At 32.8% G+C, this 21,128-nt stretch overlaps 1 protein-coding gene across 3 annotated transcripts in view; it reads right to left on the bottom strand.

Moving 5' to 3' along the window:
• Positions 1–5,856: 5,856 nt before the first annotated feature.
• Positions 5,857–21,128, bottom strand: part of Srp54 (signal recognition particle 54) — a 36,866-nt gene continuing 21,594 nt past the window's right edge. For all 3 annotated transcript variants that reach the window (XM_026413737.2, XM_026413728.2, XM_026413745.2), the window contains exons 8-16: positions 19,077–19,227; positions 17,818–17,966; positions 17,024–17,124; positions 16,432–16,518; positions 13,025–13,098; positions 12,725–12,833; positions 9,448–9,618; positions 7,197–7,292; positions 5,857–6,357 (exon numbers count right to left, since the gene is read on the bottom strand). In XM_026413737.2, the coding sequence (XP_026269522.1) occupies positions 6,266–6,357; positions 7,197–7,292; positions 9,448–9,618; positions 12,725–12,833; positions 13,025–13,098; positions 16,432–16,518; positions 17,024–17,124; positions 17,818–17,966; positions 19,077–19,227 (1,030 nt within the window). In that variant the 3' untranslated portion in view covers positions 5,857–6,265. The remainder of the gene's footprint in view (positions 6,358–7,196; positions 7,293–9,447; positions 9,619–12,724; positions 12,834–13,024; positions 13,099–16,431; positions 16,519–17,023; positions 17,125–17,817; positions 17,967–19,076; positions 19,228–21,128) is intronic.

The following is a 21,128-nucleotide window of genomic DNA, read 5'->3' as shown; positions in this document are numbered from 1 at the left end:
CCACAGAATCCATCATTTGATACTTCAAGTTCCATTTTCATGCCAGTCCCAATTCAGAAATTCCTCCAATGTTACATGATGTAGCATATGTTATTCAGCATGGCATCAGCAAATCCAACACCCCTAGAGCCTTAAATGTCCCTTTCTGTTCTATGTAAAGTTTTTTTTGTCTGCCCTCTACGTAGTATTCTTGTACATTTTCTATCCTATTTACTACAATCATGATAAACTGAAAGAGAAATGCAAAAATCTTTTGTGTGTGGTGCTGGGGTTTGAACCCAGGGCCTTATGAATTGGAGGTAAGCATTCTACCAACTGAGCTTAACCCCAGACCGCAAAAATCTTAAATACGAAGAACAATTCTTTGAAAACCATCTACATTTTAAAAACTAATTAGAAATCCATAATAATCTACATTCTGGCAATATAATCAACCAAGTTAGCTTGCTGAAGATGTAAACAAACATGATCAGAGTCCCTATGGTGGCATTAGCAAAAGGTGGAAACAGTTCAAAACAGCAAAACCAAATGGCAGTAAATTGAAAACAAAAAGCCAATTGTCAAAGATTTCATGAATTGGCCTTCATAACAACACTGCTCTACATTACATATATTTAAAATCTGCTCCCTCTTACTGGCAAGAAGGGTAAGCAACAATCTTAAAAATGTGGGATGTTTATGAATAAACCGTGATTTATTTTCCAAGTTGGCAATTAAAACAATAAATTACAGTTTCCACTGCTGCTATTTTTTGGGTTAAAAATACTGAATGTTTCCTAGTTTACTGACAATTCAAAACGCAAGTTATAGCTGGGCATAGTGGTCCATGCCTGTAATCCCATTGGATCAGGAGGCTGATGAGACAGGAATGGTGAGGCACTAAGCAACTCAGTGAGACATTGTCTCTAAATGAAATACAGGACTGGGGATGAGTGGTCAAGTACCCCTGAGTTCACTCCCGGTACCAAAAAAAAAAAAAAAAAAAGCAAGTTATATTCCAACATAAACAAAAATATCTCCTAAAAAATGGTAATTTTCACACAAATATGCAATTGAAAAGCAGTTTATTACATATGAACAATTCAAAGCAATGTAAAAGCACAGAAAGTCTAGTGGTTTTATCTTGGGCATTTATATTTTTGTCATTATGAAAGCTCAACTAAAAATCGGGCACAGTGGCACCCATCTGTAATCCCAACTACTTGGGAGGATGATCACAAGTTTGAGGCCACCATCCACAACTTAGCAAGACTCTGTCACAAATAAATATAAGTAAATAAAAAGGGATAGGAGTATAGCTTAGTGGTTGATCACCCCTGGGTCCAATCCCCAGGTAACAAAAGCAATATGCCAAAATTTTCCTTCTTTTACTTTGTAATATTATAAGCAGTACTGTAGCTCTATGACAAAAAAATAAATTCAAGCATTATAATTTACTTGAAAACACAAGTGTAGTCTAAATTTATCACTTAATGTTATATATGCCAAAAATGTAAATTTGGATCTATCCATTTCTATGTAAAGACTAAGCAAATAAAGTTGAATAAAATTTGATAACCAGGAATGTTTACCAAATAAGACTTTCATATGGCATATATACATATACACATACATTTATATGTACATGTGTGTGTATATATATCCTTTAAAATATTATTGATCTTTAAAAGATGATAATTTGCCCAGTCTTTCATCACAGGGCAAAATCACATTGTTTCATTTAACAAAATAAGAAAATTGCATAAAATCAAGGGACACACATCAACTATTTCCTATCAAATGCAGTGTCAATAAATGTGCAGCTGTATCTTGTACCAGCTTTTGCAAGAATCGAGATTATTATCCCTTAAGTGATTTCCCAAGATCAGAAAGAACAGATGATGATCATACACATCAAAAATTCCTACCTCTTTTGGGTCCCTGACAAGCAAGTTTCCCCTTCCATTTATAAAAGCACAAAAAGCAAGTAAGCATGATTCCTCAAATGTGGAAATATGAAGCCATTATATGTTCTCTCCACGTAATGCAGACATGGGACCTCTGGAGAAAAGTTTAAGAAAAGAGATGGCATCTAGGCTCTCATTTCTACTTTTCTTTGTAGAAAAAGCCTTTATACTACAGTTTCAGGAGTCTCAAGTCCCAAGTAGGGGAATTTTAATGCAAGTTCAGCTAAATTATCCCCTCTTACAAGCAGATACTACTGTGCAACTTATTAGCTGTTTTTCCTTATGATCCAACCAGTACTGATAAATGCTTTATTTGAGGCAAATAAGAGAACCTTTAATCCAAGTGAAGTTAAAAGATATAATGTGCTCTTCAAATGAAGAGAGAAAAAAAAAATGAGAACTGCAAAAAGTAGCATATGCATGTCAAAAACAAGAACTTCCATAGCAGCACCATCCTAAGTATCATAAAGAATATTTTCACTTCCTCATACATAAAAATTACCTTGTACTCAATATGCCCATATTACAGACAAAAGGGCAATGCAAGGGATTAGAAGCCTAGGGTCTTAGGTAAGCAACCACTCAAAATTGAGCACAATTATCTACTCCTAGTAGCAAAGCAGGAGGAAAAATTGTCAGCAAAATTTTACATCAATTAACTACTTTACTACAATAAAATATCACAGCCTACACAGCTGACCTAAAGTTTAAATTAATCCCTCAGCATTTGAGATGTAAATTTCTCATTCCTATAATTCATATCTCAAAAAAAAAACCATTAAGTTCAAGTGCAACGGAACAATTAATATTTAGAAAATGGCATCTAGAATTTGAAGCAGAATTTTAAAGACAATTACTTTGTTTCTAATCCAATGAACGCCAGTGATAAAGAAAACCATCTAGATTTGAGCTGTGATGATGGCTTTCTGATTTGGATATGATTATTTACATAGTTTTATTTAATGATTATTTTTAGGTTTTGAGAAAGGTCAACAATTATGTTGCTATTTAACCATAATTTTCACTGACACAGATTTGTTAAAAGTTCTTTCAAATTCTTTGGCTGTTCTCTGTATTCAAATAGTAAAATACTTTCCTTTAGTGTAATATAAACACCAAATTGAAATTCCTTCGCTTTATTATTTATTTATGTATTTATTGGTACTGGGGCTTGAACCCACAAGTGCTTTATCACTGAGCTACATCCTCAGTCCTTTTTTTAAAAATATTTTTTTAGTTGTAGATTGACACAATCTCTTTACTTATTTTTATGTGATGCCAAGGATAGAACCCAGTGCCTCACACATGCAAAGCAAGTGCTCTACCACGGAGCTACAGCCCCAGCCCCCCAATCCTTTTTGACACAGTGTCTTGTTAAATTGCAAGACTGGCCTCAAATTTGCATCCCTCCTGTGTAAGCCTCCTGAACTGCTGGGATTACAGGCATGCAACACTGTAGTCAGCTCACATTTTTATTTTAAATGCTTTGTTCCATTTTTACTCAAAATGTTTGTTTATATATTCATATATATTAAAGTTACTTATAAAAAATTCATTTGAATTTTGTGATTTGCATTTTGTACATCTTAAATTCATTGAAATAAACTTTAATTTACTGAAATAAATGAAAATAAATTTTATTGAAATAAATTTTACCTTTACATTACTATACATGATATGGGACTTTAATTCCATTAAATTTTCTGAGTTTATTGCTATCTGTTTATTAGTATTCACTGATAACATTAAATCTCTTTTTAGTTATGTGATACTATATTTCTATTCAAGGTCACATCAAAATAATTATGTATTCAGTAGAACAAAATAATAGTTTATGCAACACTTAGACAAGATGAAAGTACTTATTTCCAAAAATTTCCTCTATTAGATTGCAATGCACTGTGTATATAAATACATTTTTAAATATGCCAGCAAATATGGTACTTTCAGAACATTGATATATAGCACATTTAAATCAAATATGCCCTTTCTTGGTTTTGCAATTTGTTACTATTACTTTCCTTCTTTTTCTTTTTGGTTATAGAATACAATGAGCATCATAATCTTGACACTATTCTTAATCCATGTTTGTTTTTAAGATTATAATAAAATTTAAGGAGGATTCAATGTTGTACAATAAATATTAGATCTAGCTAGTGGCCTAAATAGGGCATATATCAAATATCAAAAAGTTAAGGAAACAATTTAAAAATAGTGAAAAATAAAAGGAAAATTGTTCAAATTAACACAAAAGGAAAGAAATGAAAGCTGACAGAGGTATTCTGCATTTTAGCTGTCCTTTGCCACTGTTATTTTAGTTTCTAAAAAACAGTTTACAACACACACAGAAATATTAAAACCTATGCTGAAGCTACAAGGGTTACTGTAGCTAAAAAAGACTCTTATTTCTCTTTTTTGGTCAAAATGCATTATTGATCTCCTGAGAATAGAAATAAAAAAATGCCATACCCAGAAAAGTGGTATGCAACAGTTTAATTAGGAACTACTTGGAAAACAATATTTTCTCTGTTGTCAAATTTCTATAGCTGGACCTTGCTATGACATTTCTTCAGAACCCAAAACACATAAGTTTTACAGCGATACAATGTTCTGTAGGGATATTTTTGTCTTTATCTGGTAAAAAAATTTACTGGAATATAAAATTTTTTCCCAAGTAAAAAATAAAGAAAATCAGTTGTATTCTTTATGTAATTTCTTTTAAAAGATACTTTGGTTTTTAAGACCTTTTAAGACACTTGACTCACGAAAAAATAATTCTATAAAAACTAGCTATTTCTTTTGTTTAAATCTTCCTCCTACAAATCAATCCTTTGTTAAAAATCAGTTTATCCTAGCTCAAAATACATTGTTACACCCTCTATTATCTTCATGTCAATAATAAATAGCTACAGTAATTATTCTAGGATTTTCAATTAATTCCATACTTAATTTAAAAGCTATTGTTCTAGACAGGTACAAGCACACTGGTAGTCCAGTGTGCTACTTGGGAGGCTGAGGCAGGAGGATCACTTGAGCACAAGAGATCAGGGCCAGCCTGCGCAACTAAGCAAAACCCCCATTTTCTTTAAAAAAAAAAAAATTGTTCTCAATGAACTATGTAGTACTCCAAGGCAAAATAACCAGATCAATCTCACAATAGGACGTCTATACATTAACTACTAAAGCAAAACAAAACAAATACTTCAAGGTAGTGTTGTTCTGGTAGAGCCTTTTCAAAATCTGGGCATGATCTAGGTTTGTGTAGCTCAATGGTAGAGCACTTGCCTCTACCAATTATTTATAAAAATAAATAAATAAAATAAAGGTATTGTGTCCATCTACAACTAAATATATTTAAAAAAAAAAAAAAAGCTAGGAATAGTGGACATGCCTGTAATCCCAGCAATTCATCAGACTGAGACCAGAGAGTCTCAGTTCAAGGTCAGCTTGGGCAACTTAATGAGACACTGTCTCAAAATAAAAAACAAAAGGGATTGTGGATGTAGCTCAGTAGTAGAGCACCACTGGTTTCAATTCCAAGCATTGCAAAAAAACGAATAGAATAAATAAATAATTAAAAAATTTAAAAATCAAAGATTACCAGAGGAAGGCTTTAAAAATAGGTTAAAAACGCAAGTTGTATACAAAACATCATACATTGTGAATTAGAACCAAATTCTCAATTTCAATCTAAATGGAAGCACTAAGATTTTTCCATGGCAAAAAATATCTTTAGTTATTCTATGATAAATAAAATATCCTAATACTCATGGTTAAATTATTATACTATATTTCTCACCAAAGGTCTATTTCTAGGCATAGTTATACCTGACATTTATCTACTGCCTTTTCTATCTTTTCTTTTTTGATATACTGATCCTTTTAAACCATAAAGAAAGTTAACAACCCCTTAACTTATAACCATTTTGAAGTTTATTTTACAGCACTTTTATTGAGACATCATGTAACTTACTGACCAGGACTTGTTTACAAATGTAATGCTTGGCCTTTGAGACAATTAAAAACCTTTAAGTACTAAAATTTTACATCATGATTTGTTTAACTTAAGAAGTGTTAAGATGATGAAAACTAAAAGAAAAATTTTCAAACAGAAATATAATGATTTTCACAAAAACCATATATTCCTCCCATATATCAAAAGAAGGGAGGGAAGAAGAAAGAAAGGGAAAAGACAAAAGGAAAAAGAGGGCAAGAAAAGTACTCTTTTTTTTTTTTCCCGTTTGCAAAATGGAGGGAAAACTCTGAGGTCTCAGCAAATAATGTAATCAACCAAGTCAGTTTATATTAAGGCATCTTCTTTACATATTATTGAATCCCATCATGCCTTTCATATTGCCAGCAGCACCCTGTTGAAACTGCCTCATCATTGACTGAAGTCCTGCCATGCCACCTAAAGTAGAAAACAGATAATTACTAAGCAGAACTTGAAACATCTGTAACTTTTGCCTAACAAGTACTTCAATTTCTAAAAACACATCGTATTCTGATTGCAATAGTTAACCTTAAAGAACACATCAACTAAAAATTGGTATTATCACCAGAATCCTAATCTATTAGAGAATAAACAATCCACCTCAAATTCCTGTGAGAAATAAGAAAACAGTACCATTGAACAGTACCTTTCCGAGAGTAAATAAATCTAAACAAAATTTTTTTTCTGAAAAGATCAAGAGTCTTCTTATAAAGAGAACTGTGTTACTTAAAACTTGGGGGGTGGGGGGCATTATTTCAAAGGACTTGCAGGAAAAAAAGAATTCACCATTTATTAAACACCTACTAGTGCTGGGGATATAGCTCAGTTGGTAGAGTACTTGCCTCACATGCACAAGGCCCTGGGTTCAATCCCTAACACCAAAAAAAAAAAAAAAAAGGAACCCAAGATTCAAAGTTTCAGGGAATTTTCAAAGGTTACACTTTGAATTGGAGTTCAAAATTCTTATATAATTTCGAAGACCCATCACTGAAAATATACAGTTCCAAAATAGGACAAAAGATCACTAGGAACAAGAATTAATAAAAGGTGATTAGCTTGCTCAAAAATCACACAGCAGAGGAATAAATAAAACTTCAGTTTATCTAATACTATTAACATTAACTTATGACCTTTTCCCTCAAAATACATATCTTTTGAAAAGATTTTCAAACTATCATAATAGAAGGATTACCATTAAAACTCAATCCTTATCAATTAAACTATATATTAGCTATTGGCAACAACTTTATACTTACCCATGTGGTGAAGCACTCTTGGATCCATCATTTTGGCCATTTGTTGATTCAATTTTGCCATCTGTGACTGGCTCACATTCTTAGACATGTCACCACCTGAAAAAAGGATATTTTGAATGAGTATAAGATTAATATAATCACGGTATCAGAGAAAGTTTGAAGTGAGTAAATGAAAAAAAAAAAGATAATATTCACCTATAATCTTATCATCTTGACACAATTATTTCCATTACTACCTATTCCCTACTATGTTTATTTTAATTACATATTTTTGAGGAATAACAAATGAAATTCTATATAGAAGAACATGTTAAGGATTTTCTTAAAGCTATACTTTTTTTCTAACACTTTTACTCATATCTGTTCATGATATGAGTAACTATAACAAAGTGCACATAACAGTTATTAACTATAAGTTACAATAACAGTTGCTTAATAGTGATATGAGGAAAGGTCAGAAAAAATACTGAGTTTATAGATATGGATTAATTGAGAGAATGCATGACTAGTAAAAGAATTTGAAAGTATCAATCCAAGAGAACTTAAGAATAGAAAAAAAAAATATATATATAATATAATATAAATTATAATATATATATACATATATATGTATGTATGTATGTATATATGTATATAAAGTTTTTTGGTTTTGGTACTGGAGATTGAGACAGGAAGCAAAAGAGATTATCACTGCAACAATAATGAATGAGTAGAACTCCTTCAGCAAAATTATTTATGAAAAAGGAATATTAACTGTGGTACTTCTCAGAGCATTTAATAAAAACAAACCAAAGCTGCCCTTGATTCTCTGATCACAGCCAACCAATCTAAATAAATTATGTGAATTAAGACTAACAGTTAAAGTCTGTAAATGGTAGCCTATGTCTGTAATCCCAGGGATTAAGGAAACTGAGGCAGAGGATCACAAGCTCAGGGCCTACCTGACAATTTAGCAAGACCTTATTTCAAAATAAAAATGAAAAGGATAGTGGGTGTAGCTTAGTGATAGAGTCCATGGGTTCAAACCCCAGTACCATGAAAGGGAAAAAAAAAAAAAAAAAGGCTGTTAGTGAAAGATAAAATGTTTATGTGATAAAAAGCAGAATTAATCTGTGGAAGATGATAATTCTGTGTTTATTGGTAATTTGTTCTAAGAATTTCTTTTTCAGGACTTAAAACTTCCCCCCAAAATTAAACTTTTTAGTGTGATAACGATGAGTGTACATTCACTGCCCATTTCATCTTGGTTGTGCCTTTATCTATGAACCAATGCTTAGATATCTAAGTTTTGATTGATAGATCTTCAGTAATTCTATCAAGAATAGTCAGGGTCACTTGAAGATGATGTTAAATCTGACTTATGTGTTTACTAATCACAATATAAAATGGCTTGGGATGTTGGAAATTATAACCAATTTTAAATCTGTCATGTCACAAAAGAGAAAATATAGCCAAACAACGAAAATAAGGAAAGTGTGCAAAACCAAAGGGAATTAAATCTATCTGTTAATATTCATTCTTTGTAGAAACTATTCATCTTTGTATCTGCCTAATCAACAGTATTTTTAAATAAAAAATTCATTATAATAAGTGTATACATTATATAAAGTAATTTAAAAGAGGACTAGAAGAGTTGATTAACTCTTTGGAAAAACAAACTTATCTTTTATATAATACACAGCAAAATGAATTCCAATTGGTATAGAAAGTCACACAAAAAATAAAACAAGGCAAAGGATATATACTCAGTGGTACAGTGCTTGCCTAATACATGTGAGACCCTAGGTTAATTCCTCAGCACCACAAAAAAGAAAAAAGGAAAAAGACACATGCATAACTGAAATAGTTCTAGTCAATAGTTAAATGTTATATTTTCAGGAATATTTGGCAATATATAAAAAAATTACAATTTATCAGAAAGTAGTAGTTATAGCAATTGTTATTTACAATAGCACTGTAGGATTCTATTCTCTGAAAAGTAGAGTGTGTTTTCAGTTATTTTCTTATGCTTTATATTCTCTAAATTTTCTACAATAATATATGTTCATAAAAACAAAATCATTCATTTTTTCCATATTAATGTCTATTATCTTTAATCTGAAAGCAAATAAATCGTATCACATTATAAATCCTGGTACTACTAAACAAACATGAAATTCAGCAATGAATTTTTTAATAATTCAGTACTAAACTTTACTAGTTTTTCAACTTTTTTCAGTCTATTAATTAATGATGAGCTTATTTTTCTTACCTTTGAAAAGTCCTTTGATACCTCCCATCTTTTTTACCATCTGTGCGAACTTGGTATATTGTGTCAAAAGTTCCTGAACGTCTCTTGTTGATACACCTGATCCTCGTGCTACTCTTTGGATTCTTCCTGGTTGCTTACTAAAAACCTTGGCACCATCTGTACTGTCCAGTTCTGTAGGCAAAGTCAATTACTTTCATTTAACATAAAATTGCCATTCATCATCAAAACAGAGTTGGGCAGATATGTTTTTTAAAGGGATAACCACACTTCATCTTTCTGTTCTTTTTAAACTACAAAATCTTATACAAAAAAATAGGTATAATAAATGAGCAAACCATCAAGCAGATTTAACAAATGTTATCATTTGCAATGTATGCATTTGATTTTTTAAAAATTTAGGGGAATATATTCAAAAGGATACTTAACAGTATCCTTAGGTAAAATAAGAACATTCTGAGAACTATGAAATTCCATGTTCACTATCTCCATATCTCCTAGGTCTACCCTTTCTATGTCTTCTACATACCAGATGTGTATGGTATATTCCAAAAAAGAAGAGAGGTATTCACCTTAAAACTATCTTAAATAACTATTAATTGTTAACTCATAAATTTAGGCTATGTAACAGAAGGAGGAAGGTCCTATTAAAAAAAAACCATTAGTACATATCAAGTAATTACTCCTATTTTAATCCTTTCTATAGAAACACATGTAGTAGAAGTTAATTCCCTCCAGTTTTTTCTTTATTGTTTATTTTTTTTTTTGATCACTCGGAATACAAGGTACAGTTCTTCTGGTTTTAGTTGCATACCATCTCAGGAATGGGATGGTCTTTAGACAAAATTTTCTATTATGTCTGCATTATCTTTATAACATCCCTTAATAACTGCTGTTTAGACTCTGTCTTAATAACCATAGAAGAGATGACCCATTACATAAATTAAGGCAATCTATGCCATTTTGTTATATCTATAATTTTTTTTTCTTTTTGTGGTATGTTTTGAGACAGGGTCTCAGGCTGACTTTGAATTTGTGATTATACTGCTTTAGACTCCCCAAGTTATAGGTGTGCATCACCACAACCAGGCTGGAAACTCTTTTCATATATTAACTTGAAATACATTTACCTAGCACTTTTATTCATATATATTTCTCCTTGCCAAGCACAAAAAATACTTTCAAATACTTGAGAGTCACTACGTCTCACAGCTAATGATTGCGAATGTGGACTCAGAATGTTGAGGTTGAAGCCCAGCCTCTCCACTTGTTAGTGACCGTAAGCAAATTACTCAACTTACCTGTACTTCATTTTGCTGGTCTGAAAAAGAAAATAATGGGCTATCCCTTAAGAGTATTGTGATAATTAAATGGTTTATATATATTCAGTGTTCACGATAGTGCCTGGCAGAGTAAATACTTGATATGGCCACAATTACTAATTCTATATGCAAAAAAATTTCCAGAATTGAAGATGTAGACAATCTTATTTGTGGTTACTATTAAAACCTGGAGCTCAGGAAACAGCTAATGACTACAAAATCACCACCCTCCACCACCATCATCATTAGGTAGTAGGTAAAGCACAAAAAGGAACAGAATGATAAAAACACTGGCTGAGGACAGAATCATTAAAAAGCTGGACTGAGAAAGAGATCAGTAAAAGAGACTATGGTAACAAGAAAGGCATGGTTATAAGTGAAGAGACGGTATAATGGAAATCAAGGAAAAAAGGTGATTAACAACATTCAATGTTGTAAAGTTGATCAAGAAAAAGAATGATTCAGGTATGAAGTGTCCAACAAAGACTCGTGTGTTGCAGGCTTAGTCCCCAATGCACCAATGTCCAAAAGTTGGGTTTTAAGAATTGATTGGGGGCTGGGGATGTGGCTCTAGCGGTAGCGCGTTCGCCTGGCATGCGTGCGGCCCAGGTTTGATCCTCAGCACCACATACAAACAAAGATGTTGTGTCCGCAGAGAACTAAAAAATAAATATTAAAAATTCTCTCTTAAAAAAAAAAAAAAGAATTGATTGGATCATGAGGATTCTGACCTCCTTGATGGGTTAATCACTGAAAGCTGAATGACTACTGGAAGATAGTAGAAACTATAGATTGGCATGTGGAACATGGATGGAAGAAGTAGATCTCAGGGCACATCCTCAGAGACTACTATCTTGTCCCTGGCCTCATCCTCTGTCTCTCTCAGCTCTCCTGGCTATGGCTTTTTACCACATTTCTACCTTGCCATAGTCCTAAAAGCTATTGAGCCAACAGACCATGAACTAAAACCTCTGAAACCAGGAGCCAAAATAAATCTTTCCTCTTCTAAGTTAGTTTTCTCGGTTATGTCAAAGCAACAAGAAGCTCATATACATCCACTAGAGAAGATCAATACAATAGGAAGTTACTACATACCTTTATGTGAACTACTCCAGAGTAATGAATAAGGATAGAAGTCAGATTTCAGTGGTTTAAAGGAGAGTATCAACTGTTCTTTTAAAGCTTGACTAAAAAGAGTCACAGAGTTAAACAAAATCAGTAGATAAGTAGGGCCTGAAGTTAGAAAAGGATTTTACTGATAGAGAGGTTCTTGAAAAAGCATGAAGAGGGCTAAGAATGGTTTGTTTGTCACAATCCTACAGGTAAGTTAGCTAAAAGTTGGGGGAATTGTTATCAAATTTTCTTTGTAAATGAGGTCAGAGGTCAAGTTGAGAAGTGGTAGAGCAGAAGGCCTAAAAACTAAGTGAAAAAAAAAAAAGTATGCTAAAAAAATTGGTGGAAAAGGGTCATATGATTAGAAATGCTAATGGAAGACCAGATAAAAGACCTAGAAGCAATACAGCTAATGATAATATAGTATGACAGAGATAGAGCAGAGTTATATTTCAGAGAAGACTGAAACTCTGAGAATTTCAAAAGTAAAAGCTGTTTTGCTTACATTGTCTCTCTGTACTCTGGCATATTAAACTGCTGAAAAGACTCAGAATAAACAAACATTTAACTTTATAAACCCAGTATTCCCCTAAATTTGACTCCATTTTTTCCCTATTTCCATCAACATCACAGTGAACTAAGGTTCTTATTTTGGAACTCACCTGAAGAAAAACTATATTAAGCATTTCTCTCAGTGATGAAGTCAATACAATAATCATAACACTTAAATATTTTCAAGTTACTATTTTTCCTTTAGTAAAAAACTTTTTCATCTTTTATCAAGAAAACTCAACTTACTAATATTTTTTCAAAACACTGTCCCAAGTCAAGAAATCTGATCTTACCTTGATCATTCATACTATCCATTATTGTCATTAATTTCTTTAGCCTTGCCATTGACTCCTGTTCATTTCCTTTGCTCATAAAATCTGTTCCAAAACCAGGGATCATTCCCTAAAACAAAATTAAACAAAGTAATTAAGAGATTAAACTAATTATTCATAATGTCTACATTTGAATATTGGCTTTAATATTAAGTCTTAAAATATACATTTTTACCCAAAGAATTAAAGCAAATATATCTAGAATTTTTAATAAAAAAAAAACAAAAAAAAGGCATAAAAAAACATTTAAGGATAACTAACCAAGATCTGACTGAACGGGCCCATTTTCATGATATTTTGAAATTGTTCATACATGTCTCGCAACGTAAACTGACCTGAAATACAATATAAATGATTCAGATATATTAGCAAATGTATATCTCCATTCAATAAAACTAATCTTTTCCTTAATCACAGATTCATTTTGAAGCATACTTATAAAATACCCAATCAATAAACACTCACTGAGCAGTTATTATGTGGATGATGATAGAGTGAATGCTATAGGGAATATATAGGCACACTGACAGGATCTATCCCTGGGAAATTCACCTTCTATCAGAAAATATGGACAAATACAAATACATAGGAAACTCCAAAACAAGGTATACAAACTAGGTGCCTACTAGGGTACCTAAATTAAGGATTGACTCCAAAAGTGAAACACATAAAATGTCCATGTACTAACGGTGAGAATGTAGAACAGCAAAAATATTTTAGAAGATTATTTGAGATTTCTAAGTTTTGTTGTTGTTACTTGGGGATTAAACCCAGGAGTGCTTTACCACTGAGCTATATCCCATGCCCTTTTTCTTTTATAATATTTTTTTTAGTTGTAGATGAACACAATACCTTTATTTATTTATTTATTTTTATGTGATGCTGAGGACAGAACCCAGTGCCTCACACATGCTAGGCTGTACCACTGAGCTACAACCCAAGTCCCCTTTTTCTTTTTTGAGACAGAGTCTCACTGTTGCTTAGAGCCTTCATAAAGTTGCTGAGGCTGGCCTTGAATTTGGAATCCTCCTGCTTCGGCCTCCTAAGTTGCTGGATTACAGGCATGCACCACCATGCCTGGCTGAGGTTCCTTAAATAGCATAGCATAGCTGTTCATGAACAGAAAATGAGTAATCTGTGGATGAACTACTAATCAGCAATAAAAAGAACAAATAACCACATGAATAACTACTGAAAATATTATGCCTGGTCAAAGATTTCAAAAGGACATATTCTAGAATTTCTAACATATGAACTGTTACTGGGATAAAACAGCAAAATTTCTAGGGTAATGGAAATGGTCTGTTTCTTCATGGGGTGTGGGTTACTATGCATTTGAAAAATTTTTAGAAAAAATGGAATGGTAACCTTAGGATATGAGCATTTCATTGTATGTAAATTAACTTCAATCTTAAAAAGAGAATGAGGAAAAGAACAAAGAGTATTTTCTATTTACAATTTTTTTTTTAAAGGTTACAGCAGATAGCCAGAAACAGAGTTAAAATAGTGGAAGAGGTGGGCTAGCATTGTGGCTCAGCAGTAGAGCACTCGAGTAGCACGTGCAAGGCCCTGGGTTCGATCCTCAGCACCACATATAAATATTAAATAAAGGTACTGTGTCCAACTACAACTAAAAAATAAATTTTAAAAAATAGTGGAAGAGAAGGTAGAGCTCAAATATCTATGTGGCCATTTATAAATAAATTACTACTGAAACTACCTATATAGGAAATCCAACACCATGGAACTCAAATGAAAAGTTTAAAATAGAAAAGGCAGATACACAGTCAAATATTAGGAACCAAGGACTATGAGGAAAATCACCACTACATTTGGAAAGGATCCTTGGTGGCCTCAGAAATGAGTAGGATTTTAGGAACAGAAATAAAAATATAGAGAAATAAGAAAAGAGCCAGGAGACAGAAAGTACCACCCAATTTGGAAGTGGTACATACAAGCAGTGCTAAAGTTCATTAAGATATAGGGAGGTAGGAGAGAAAATCAGCAATTAAGAATAAATTCATTTTATCAATATTTACTGAAGACCTTACTACGTGCCAGACACTGAGATAGGTACTGTGAACATAAAAGATGAAGAACACAGCCATGAACTCTACCTTCACCTTCAAGCAAAGAAATCAGATATCATGAGGAATAACAAAATCAATTATAGGGTGCAATGAAAACAAACATTAAAAGGTTCTAACTTAGTCTAGAGATCAGATAAAATATCCTTGAAGAGAGATTTAAAGAGAGATCTGAAATTTGAGCACAAGTTAACCAGCCTGGCTAGGGAAAAAGAGGGTAAAGGTAGGAAGAAGAGAGGATGTATTTAATAGGACTAGCAAAGGCAAGTCCCACACACAGAATGCGAAGTACAACGGTGCCAAAACATGACTTGGAAAATAGGAAGTCACTAAAGGATTCTATGAAGGGCAAAAATAGAATCATATTTCCATTTCTGAAACATCTTTTTTTCAGCAGTATAATAACAGATCAAATGGAAAGACTCTGAAAAGCTGGAAAACTTAAAATAAGCAATCAAGGTAAGAGATTAACCAGCATATTTGCAGGGTAGCTGGATAAAATGGAGATATAAAGGAAACAGAATCACTAGGCTAGTTAGTTGACTGACAAGGAAAGCGGGGAGCAGCGCAACAAAGAATAAAAAATAATACCACCACCCAAGTTTCTGACTCTGGCAACAAGACAAATGATGTTAAAGAGTCATTAATGATAACAATGAAGTAGGAGGTTGAGATGAGAAGATGATGATATGTTTATTTTGAGGTGTCTGTGTAATATCCAAGAATGGTCTAGTAAACATACAGTTTGAACAGGTTTAAAGCTGCAGAGAAAGAAGATAGTCTAAGATGATTCCTGCAAAACACCAATAATTAAAAAGAGTACCTGACAAGATGACCAAAATGGAGCAAAGAGGCTTTGGAAAAGTATATAGCCATGGGACTTAATTCAAGAGAAAAGATCATTTGAAAAAAAAACTAGAATGGTCAATAATAATATGTTGAGTGCTTATGACATGTGGGACATTTCACATCCATCAGTTAATGTAATCTTCACAACTATATATGGTAGTATAATGTAATTCTTACGGATAAGGAAATTGAGGCTAAGTAGTTAGAAAAAGTTACACAGCTAAAAACAGATCAGAGATACAAATCCAAGTATTTATACCAAGAATGTTAAGCTCTTAATTGCAGTCTTATACTTCTCCACAGGAGTGGTCTGTCATGTGGAGTGAAGACAGAGTTTGTGTTGGTGTATTTAATCTTTTTTTAAATTTCTTTTTGTATATTTTATAATACTATACATACACACACACACACACACACACGAAGAAAACAAATATTTTTAGAAGAAAACAAACAGAAAAGCATGTTCTAACTCACTTTTCATCTATTTTTCTTCATGAAAGCCTTGATTTTAATCTTAAGGTAATTTGATTACAAGACAATAAAAAAATACTAGATTTTGTAACTGCTCAGATGCCTAAGAATTAAAATGATTTACATATAAATCATTAAAACAAACACTTCAAGAACTGACTCTAATAACATATTATCATTTCAAATGAATTACAATAGATTTATCAAAAAGAAATCAAGGATAGATGTCTGAGATCAAATGCTTTTTTGCTACTCATATACCATGTTTCAACTTCTCTATGAGTGCTTCATTGTCATCCAGCTTCAACTCGTTAACTTTATCTATCAGTCCTTCAATGTCACCCATTCCTATAAGACCCAGAATAGAAAAATTAACAATTGACAGTATAACTAGATTCACATCATGCAAAACATATTCACATACATAATAACCTTGCAAGGTAGGCAGATTAGATATTCTTAATACTTAATACATTTTACAAGTGAGAAAACTGAACTAGAAAAGTTAAATAGCAATAAAGAGGAGACACAGCAGGGATTCTGGCTGGGGCTTAACTCCAAATTCCATGCGTTCTAATTATGTCACCTTCAGATATTTTTTTAACATTACAACAACTACATATTTTTATATTGTCCTCTAAAACTTTGCCAAAAGAACTTTACACCTAATCTCACTTTACAACTGTAGCCACAAGTAGATAAATATCACCCTTGTTTTACAAGTGAAGAAAGTAAGTTACAGCATGAAATGATTTTCTGAAACTGGTCAGGGAAGACAGTATTAAAATCCTAATCCATTCTAAAGAAGTATTATTTCTCATAGATTTTTTGATATCCCCATGACTATACGTACCCAGAAGTTTGCTGATGAAAGGTTGTGTTTTAAAAGGCTCAAAGTCATCTATGTGTTCCCCTGTGCCAATGAAAATAATTGGACTTTTTGTGGCAGCAACTCTGCACAGAAAAAATATAAAATAAGCTCAAAAAAGAAAACAAATTTTCAGATTATCAAAGCCAAATAGAAAAGTCCAAACATTCAAACTTCTTGTCACTAGTTAAAACAGAACTATATCTAAGAGATTCCAAAATTCTGTTCTATTTAAATTTCTCTTATAGGCCATATTAGGTCCACAATTAGAATATATCTTAAAATATAAATAAATTCATAAATACAGTGTTATGGTTTAGTAGAAGGGTCCCCCAAAAGCTCATGTATGAGACAACACAAGAATTTTCAGAGGTGAAAAGATTAAATTATGTATAACCTAATCAGTGGATTACTCCTTTGATATGGATTAATTGGATAGTAACTACAGGCAGATAGGGTGTGGCTGGAGGAAGTAGGTCACTGGGGGCATCCTTTGGGGTTTATTTTTTTGTCCATAGTGAGCCGAGTTCTGTTTCCTGGTTGTCATGTCCTGAATTGCTTTCCTCCATCATACTATTCTGCCATTATGCTCTACCTCACTTTGGGCCCAGAGCTATGGAGTTGGCCAATAATGGACTGAATCTCTAAAAGTGTGAGACAAAATAAACTTCCTCATCTACACTGTTCTTATCAGTTCTTTGGATCAGCTGACTAAAACACACACACACAAATACACATCACCTAAGCTGAACACATGGAATAGTATAAATGATACTTACGCACTGAGTGCACCACCTCCTTTTGCATGACCATCAAGTTTTGTCACTATTACTGAGGCTACATCTACTTTATCTTTAAAAGCCTTAGCTTGGGCTTCACAAGCCTGACCAATGGAGGCATCCATCACATAAACAATATTATCAGGTTGCTAGAAAGTTTAAATAGAAAAGAAAAATATTTTTACTGATCTCAAGCAAATTTCATCATTAAAAACTATAGAATATCTACTATAAAGTTATTCAAGCAATAAATATTTGTTGAGAGAGTATATAAATTAGGATAGCATCTGGGTTCTGAAGACAAAGAGGCAGATAAGAAAATCATCCTTATGGTATAAGGGAGATATGATATGGTAGGCATCCTTAGGTAGGGCAGTCAGAAAAAGCCTTTCTAAAGGTTAATGTTTGAGGTGAGGCCTAAAAAAAGAAGATCTGAAGAATGGCATTCTAGGCAAAGAAATACAAAAAAAAAAAAAAAAAAAAACCAAAAATTTATAACATGAAGAGTGTATACTGATATCAAATGAATAAAATAGACTCCTTCCCTTAGATTTGTTCAATGTGGTCAAAATAACAGAGTAATTAAAAAGAAACACATCAGCACTAACTACCAGTTAGCAAAGAATTCCAACAACCCAATGGCAAAAACCAATTCCTACTATATGCTACAAGGTTCTATAAAATGCTGCTTCTCCTTGAGTTATTTCCATTATTTCTATCACAATTTAAAGACATTAAATGGTGATTAATCATTTTAACATGTATTTTCATTTTTTTTTTTGAGAGAGAGAGAGAGAGAGAGAGAGAGAGAGAGAATTTCAATATTTATTTTTAGTTTTCGGCGCACACAACATCTTTGTTTGTATGTGGTGCTGAGGATCAAACCTGGACCGCACGCATGCCAGGCGAGAGCGCTACCGCCTGAGCCACATCCCCAGCCCTTAACATGTATTTTCATTTCTAAAAAATTTCAAACTTCACCTAAAATATCATTTCTAATTGAATTTAGATAACTTATAGAAAGGAAATGCAATATATATTAAAGGTTAATTCTTTAAGTTTTCTTTATTTTTCTATACTAGAGAAGAAAAATGATGAGATAAAGTCATTATCACACAGATTAAGGTGCCCAAAAACAGAAAGAAATTACTTGGAATTTGATTATAGTCAAGGTGTAATTTGTATTGACCATAAATTCAATTAGGTTTTAAAATTAACCAAAAAGTCCTTTAAATGGTGTTCCATGGAAAATTACTTACTATAGCATTAGCAACTTGAAGCATTTCTTCAAACAATGAATCTTCTTGTTTGTGGCGGCCACTTGTATCAACAATAATAATTTCAAAATTTTCATTTTTGAACTTCTCCACTCCTTCAGAAGCAATGATAACAGGATCCATTTCTGTATAGCTATTTAATATCAACAAATGATTTAACAATCACAAGAGTAAAACTTGCAAATACTACTGATTTGGAAATTGATAGTCAATCTTTAATATATTCTGAAAAAGTCAAAGTGATCACAATTTCAATTTAGCAAATTAAACTTCTATTAAGTATTAAACACAGAAATCTTCTTAGAGCAGCATGAAGCACTCATCCAACTTGTCAACTACAAAGCCTGTATGATTGCATGCCTTTTCTCAATGACTTGTTTCCTTAAAAATTTTTATGTCATCTTCTTTTTTTTTTTTGGTACTGGGGATTGAACTCAGGGGAACTTGACCACTGAGCCACAGCTCCAGCCCTATGTTGTATTTTGTTTAGAGACAGGGTCTTACTGAGTTACTTAGTGCCTCGCTTTTGCTGAGGCTGGCTGTGAACTCACAATCCTCCTGCCTCACCCTCCTGAGTCGGTGGGATACCACCGGGCTGGCTAATATCTTCTTTAATAATTGAACTCATATTACAAAGTATTTCATACTTGCTTTTCTATTTAACACCCTTCTGTAGCCATTTCATAAAACCATTAAACTTTCTTGTAAAACATAATTTTTAGGTTATCCAAAATACACCATGAGATAGCTATGCTTTCATTTATTAAATAAATAAATGCCCTACTGTTGGACAACTGAAGATTTTTCCAACTCCTCTTTTTTTTTTTTTTTTTTTGGATACTGATTAAACTCAGAGGTGCTTTACCACTGAGTTACATCCCAAGACTCCCCTTTCTGTTTTTTGGTTTTGCTTTTGAGTCAAGATCCTACAAACTTGCTTAGGGCTTCTCACTAAGTTCCTGAGGCTGGCCTCAAACTTGCAATCTTTCTGCCTCAGCCTCCTGAGTTGCTAAGACTACAGGTATGAAACCATAACACCTGGCTTCCAACTTCTTGTTATTAAAAACATAGCCAAGAAGAATAGTACATAAATGTTTCTGTGAAACTACGTTAAGACAGGCTCTTACAAGTCAAATTTGTGTCAAATGATATAATCACGTAGGCTTTTTTTTTTTCCCCCGTGCAGAGGATCAAACCCAGGGCCTTATGCGAGGCAAGCACTCTACCAACTAAGCTATATCCCCAGCCCATCATTTAGGCTTTTGGCTTGTTAAAAGGAAAATATCCTCCACAGGAATTTAATCTCATCCCTTTTCGCCATATTTTCATAATCCTGGGAGGAAAAGTATTTTTCAACTTGAAAATCAATTACTGAGATCACATTTTAACACGGATTCTTCTGATTCATGGCAACTATTATACAGACTAGTACTGTCAAAAGAAAATATATGTAAGGTTTTAAAAAACTGATTTCGTCTAAATTAAGAACAATAAAATCAGAGCTATAGTGTGTGACAGTACACACTGTAATCTGACTCAGGAGGCTGAAACAAGAGGATATAAATTCAAGGCCAACCTCAGCAACTTAGTGAGACCCTGTCTCAAAAAATATAAATAAATAACAAGCAATAAGGATGTAGCTCTGTGGTAGATACCCTCTGGGTTCAATCTCCAGTACTGCAATAAATAAATAAATAAATAACAAATTTAGGGAGGAATACACTTACTAAGAAGATATGTGTGACTGAAGGGTGTGTGTGTGTGTGTGTTTCGTATGTGTGTGTGGTAATGGAAATTGAACCCAGTTCCTTGGGCATGGTCTACCTTTTTTTTGTTTTTTGTTTTTTTTTTTTTTTAAATGCTCTATTTTTTTAGCTTATTTTGAGTCAGGGTCTCATGAATTTCCCAGGCTATCCTACTACTTGCAATCCTACCTCAGCCTCTAGAGTAGCTGGGATTATAGGTATACATCACTGTATTCAGATGAAATGGGTTTTTGTGTTTTAAAAAAAAGGCTGACCTTTATTCTTTTTA

The sequence above is a fragment of the Urocitellus parryii genome, chromosome 6 (assembly GCF_045843805.1).
Source record: "Urocitellus parryii isolate mUroPar1 chromosome 6, mUroPar1.hap1, whole genome shotgun sequence".
Classification (NCBI taxonomy): Eukaryota; Metazoa; Chordata; class Mammalia; order Rodentia; family Sciuridae; genus Urocitellus; species Urocitellus parryii.
The sequence above is the reverse complement of the archived record's forward strand: the minus strand, read 5'-3'. Positions and strand labels throughout refer to the sequence as shown.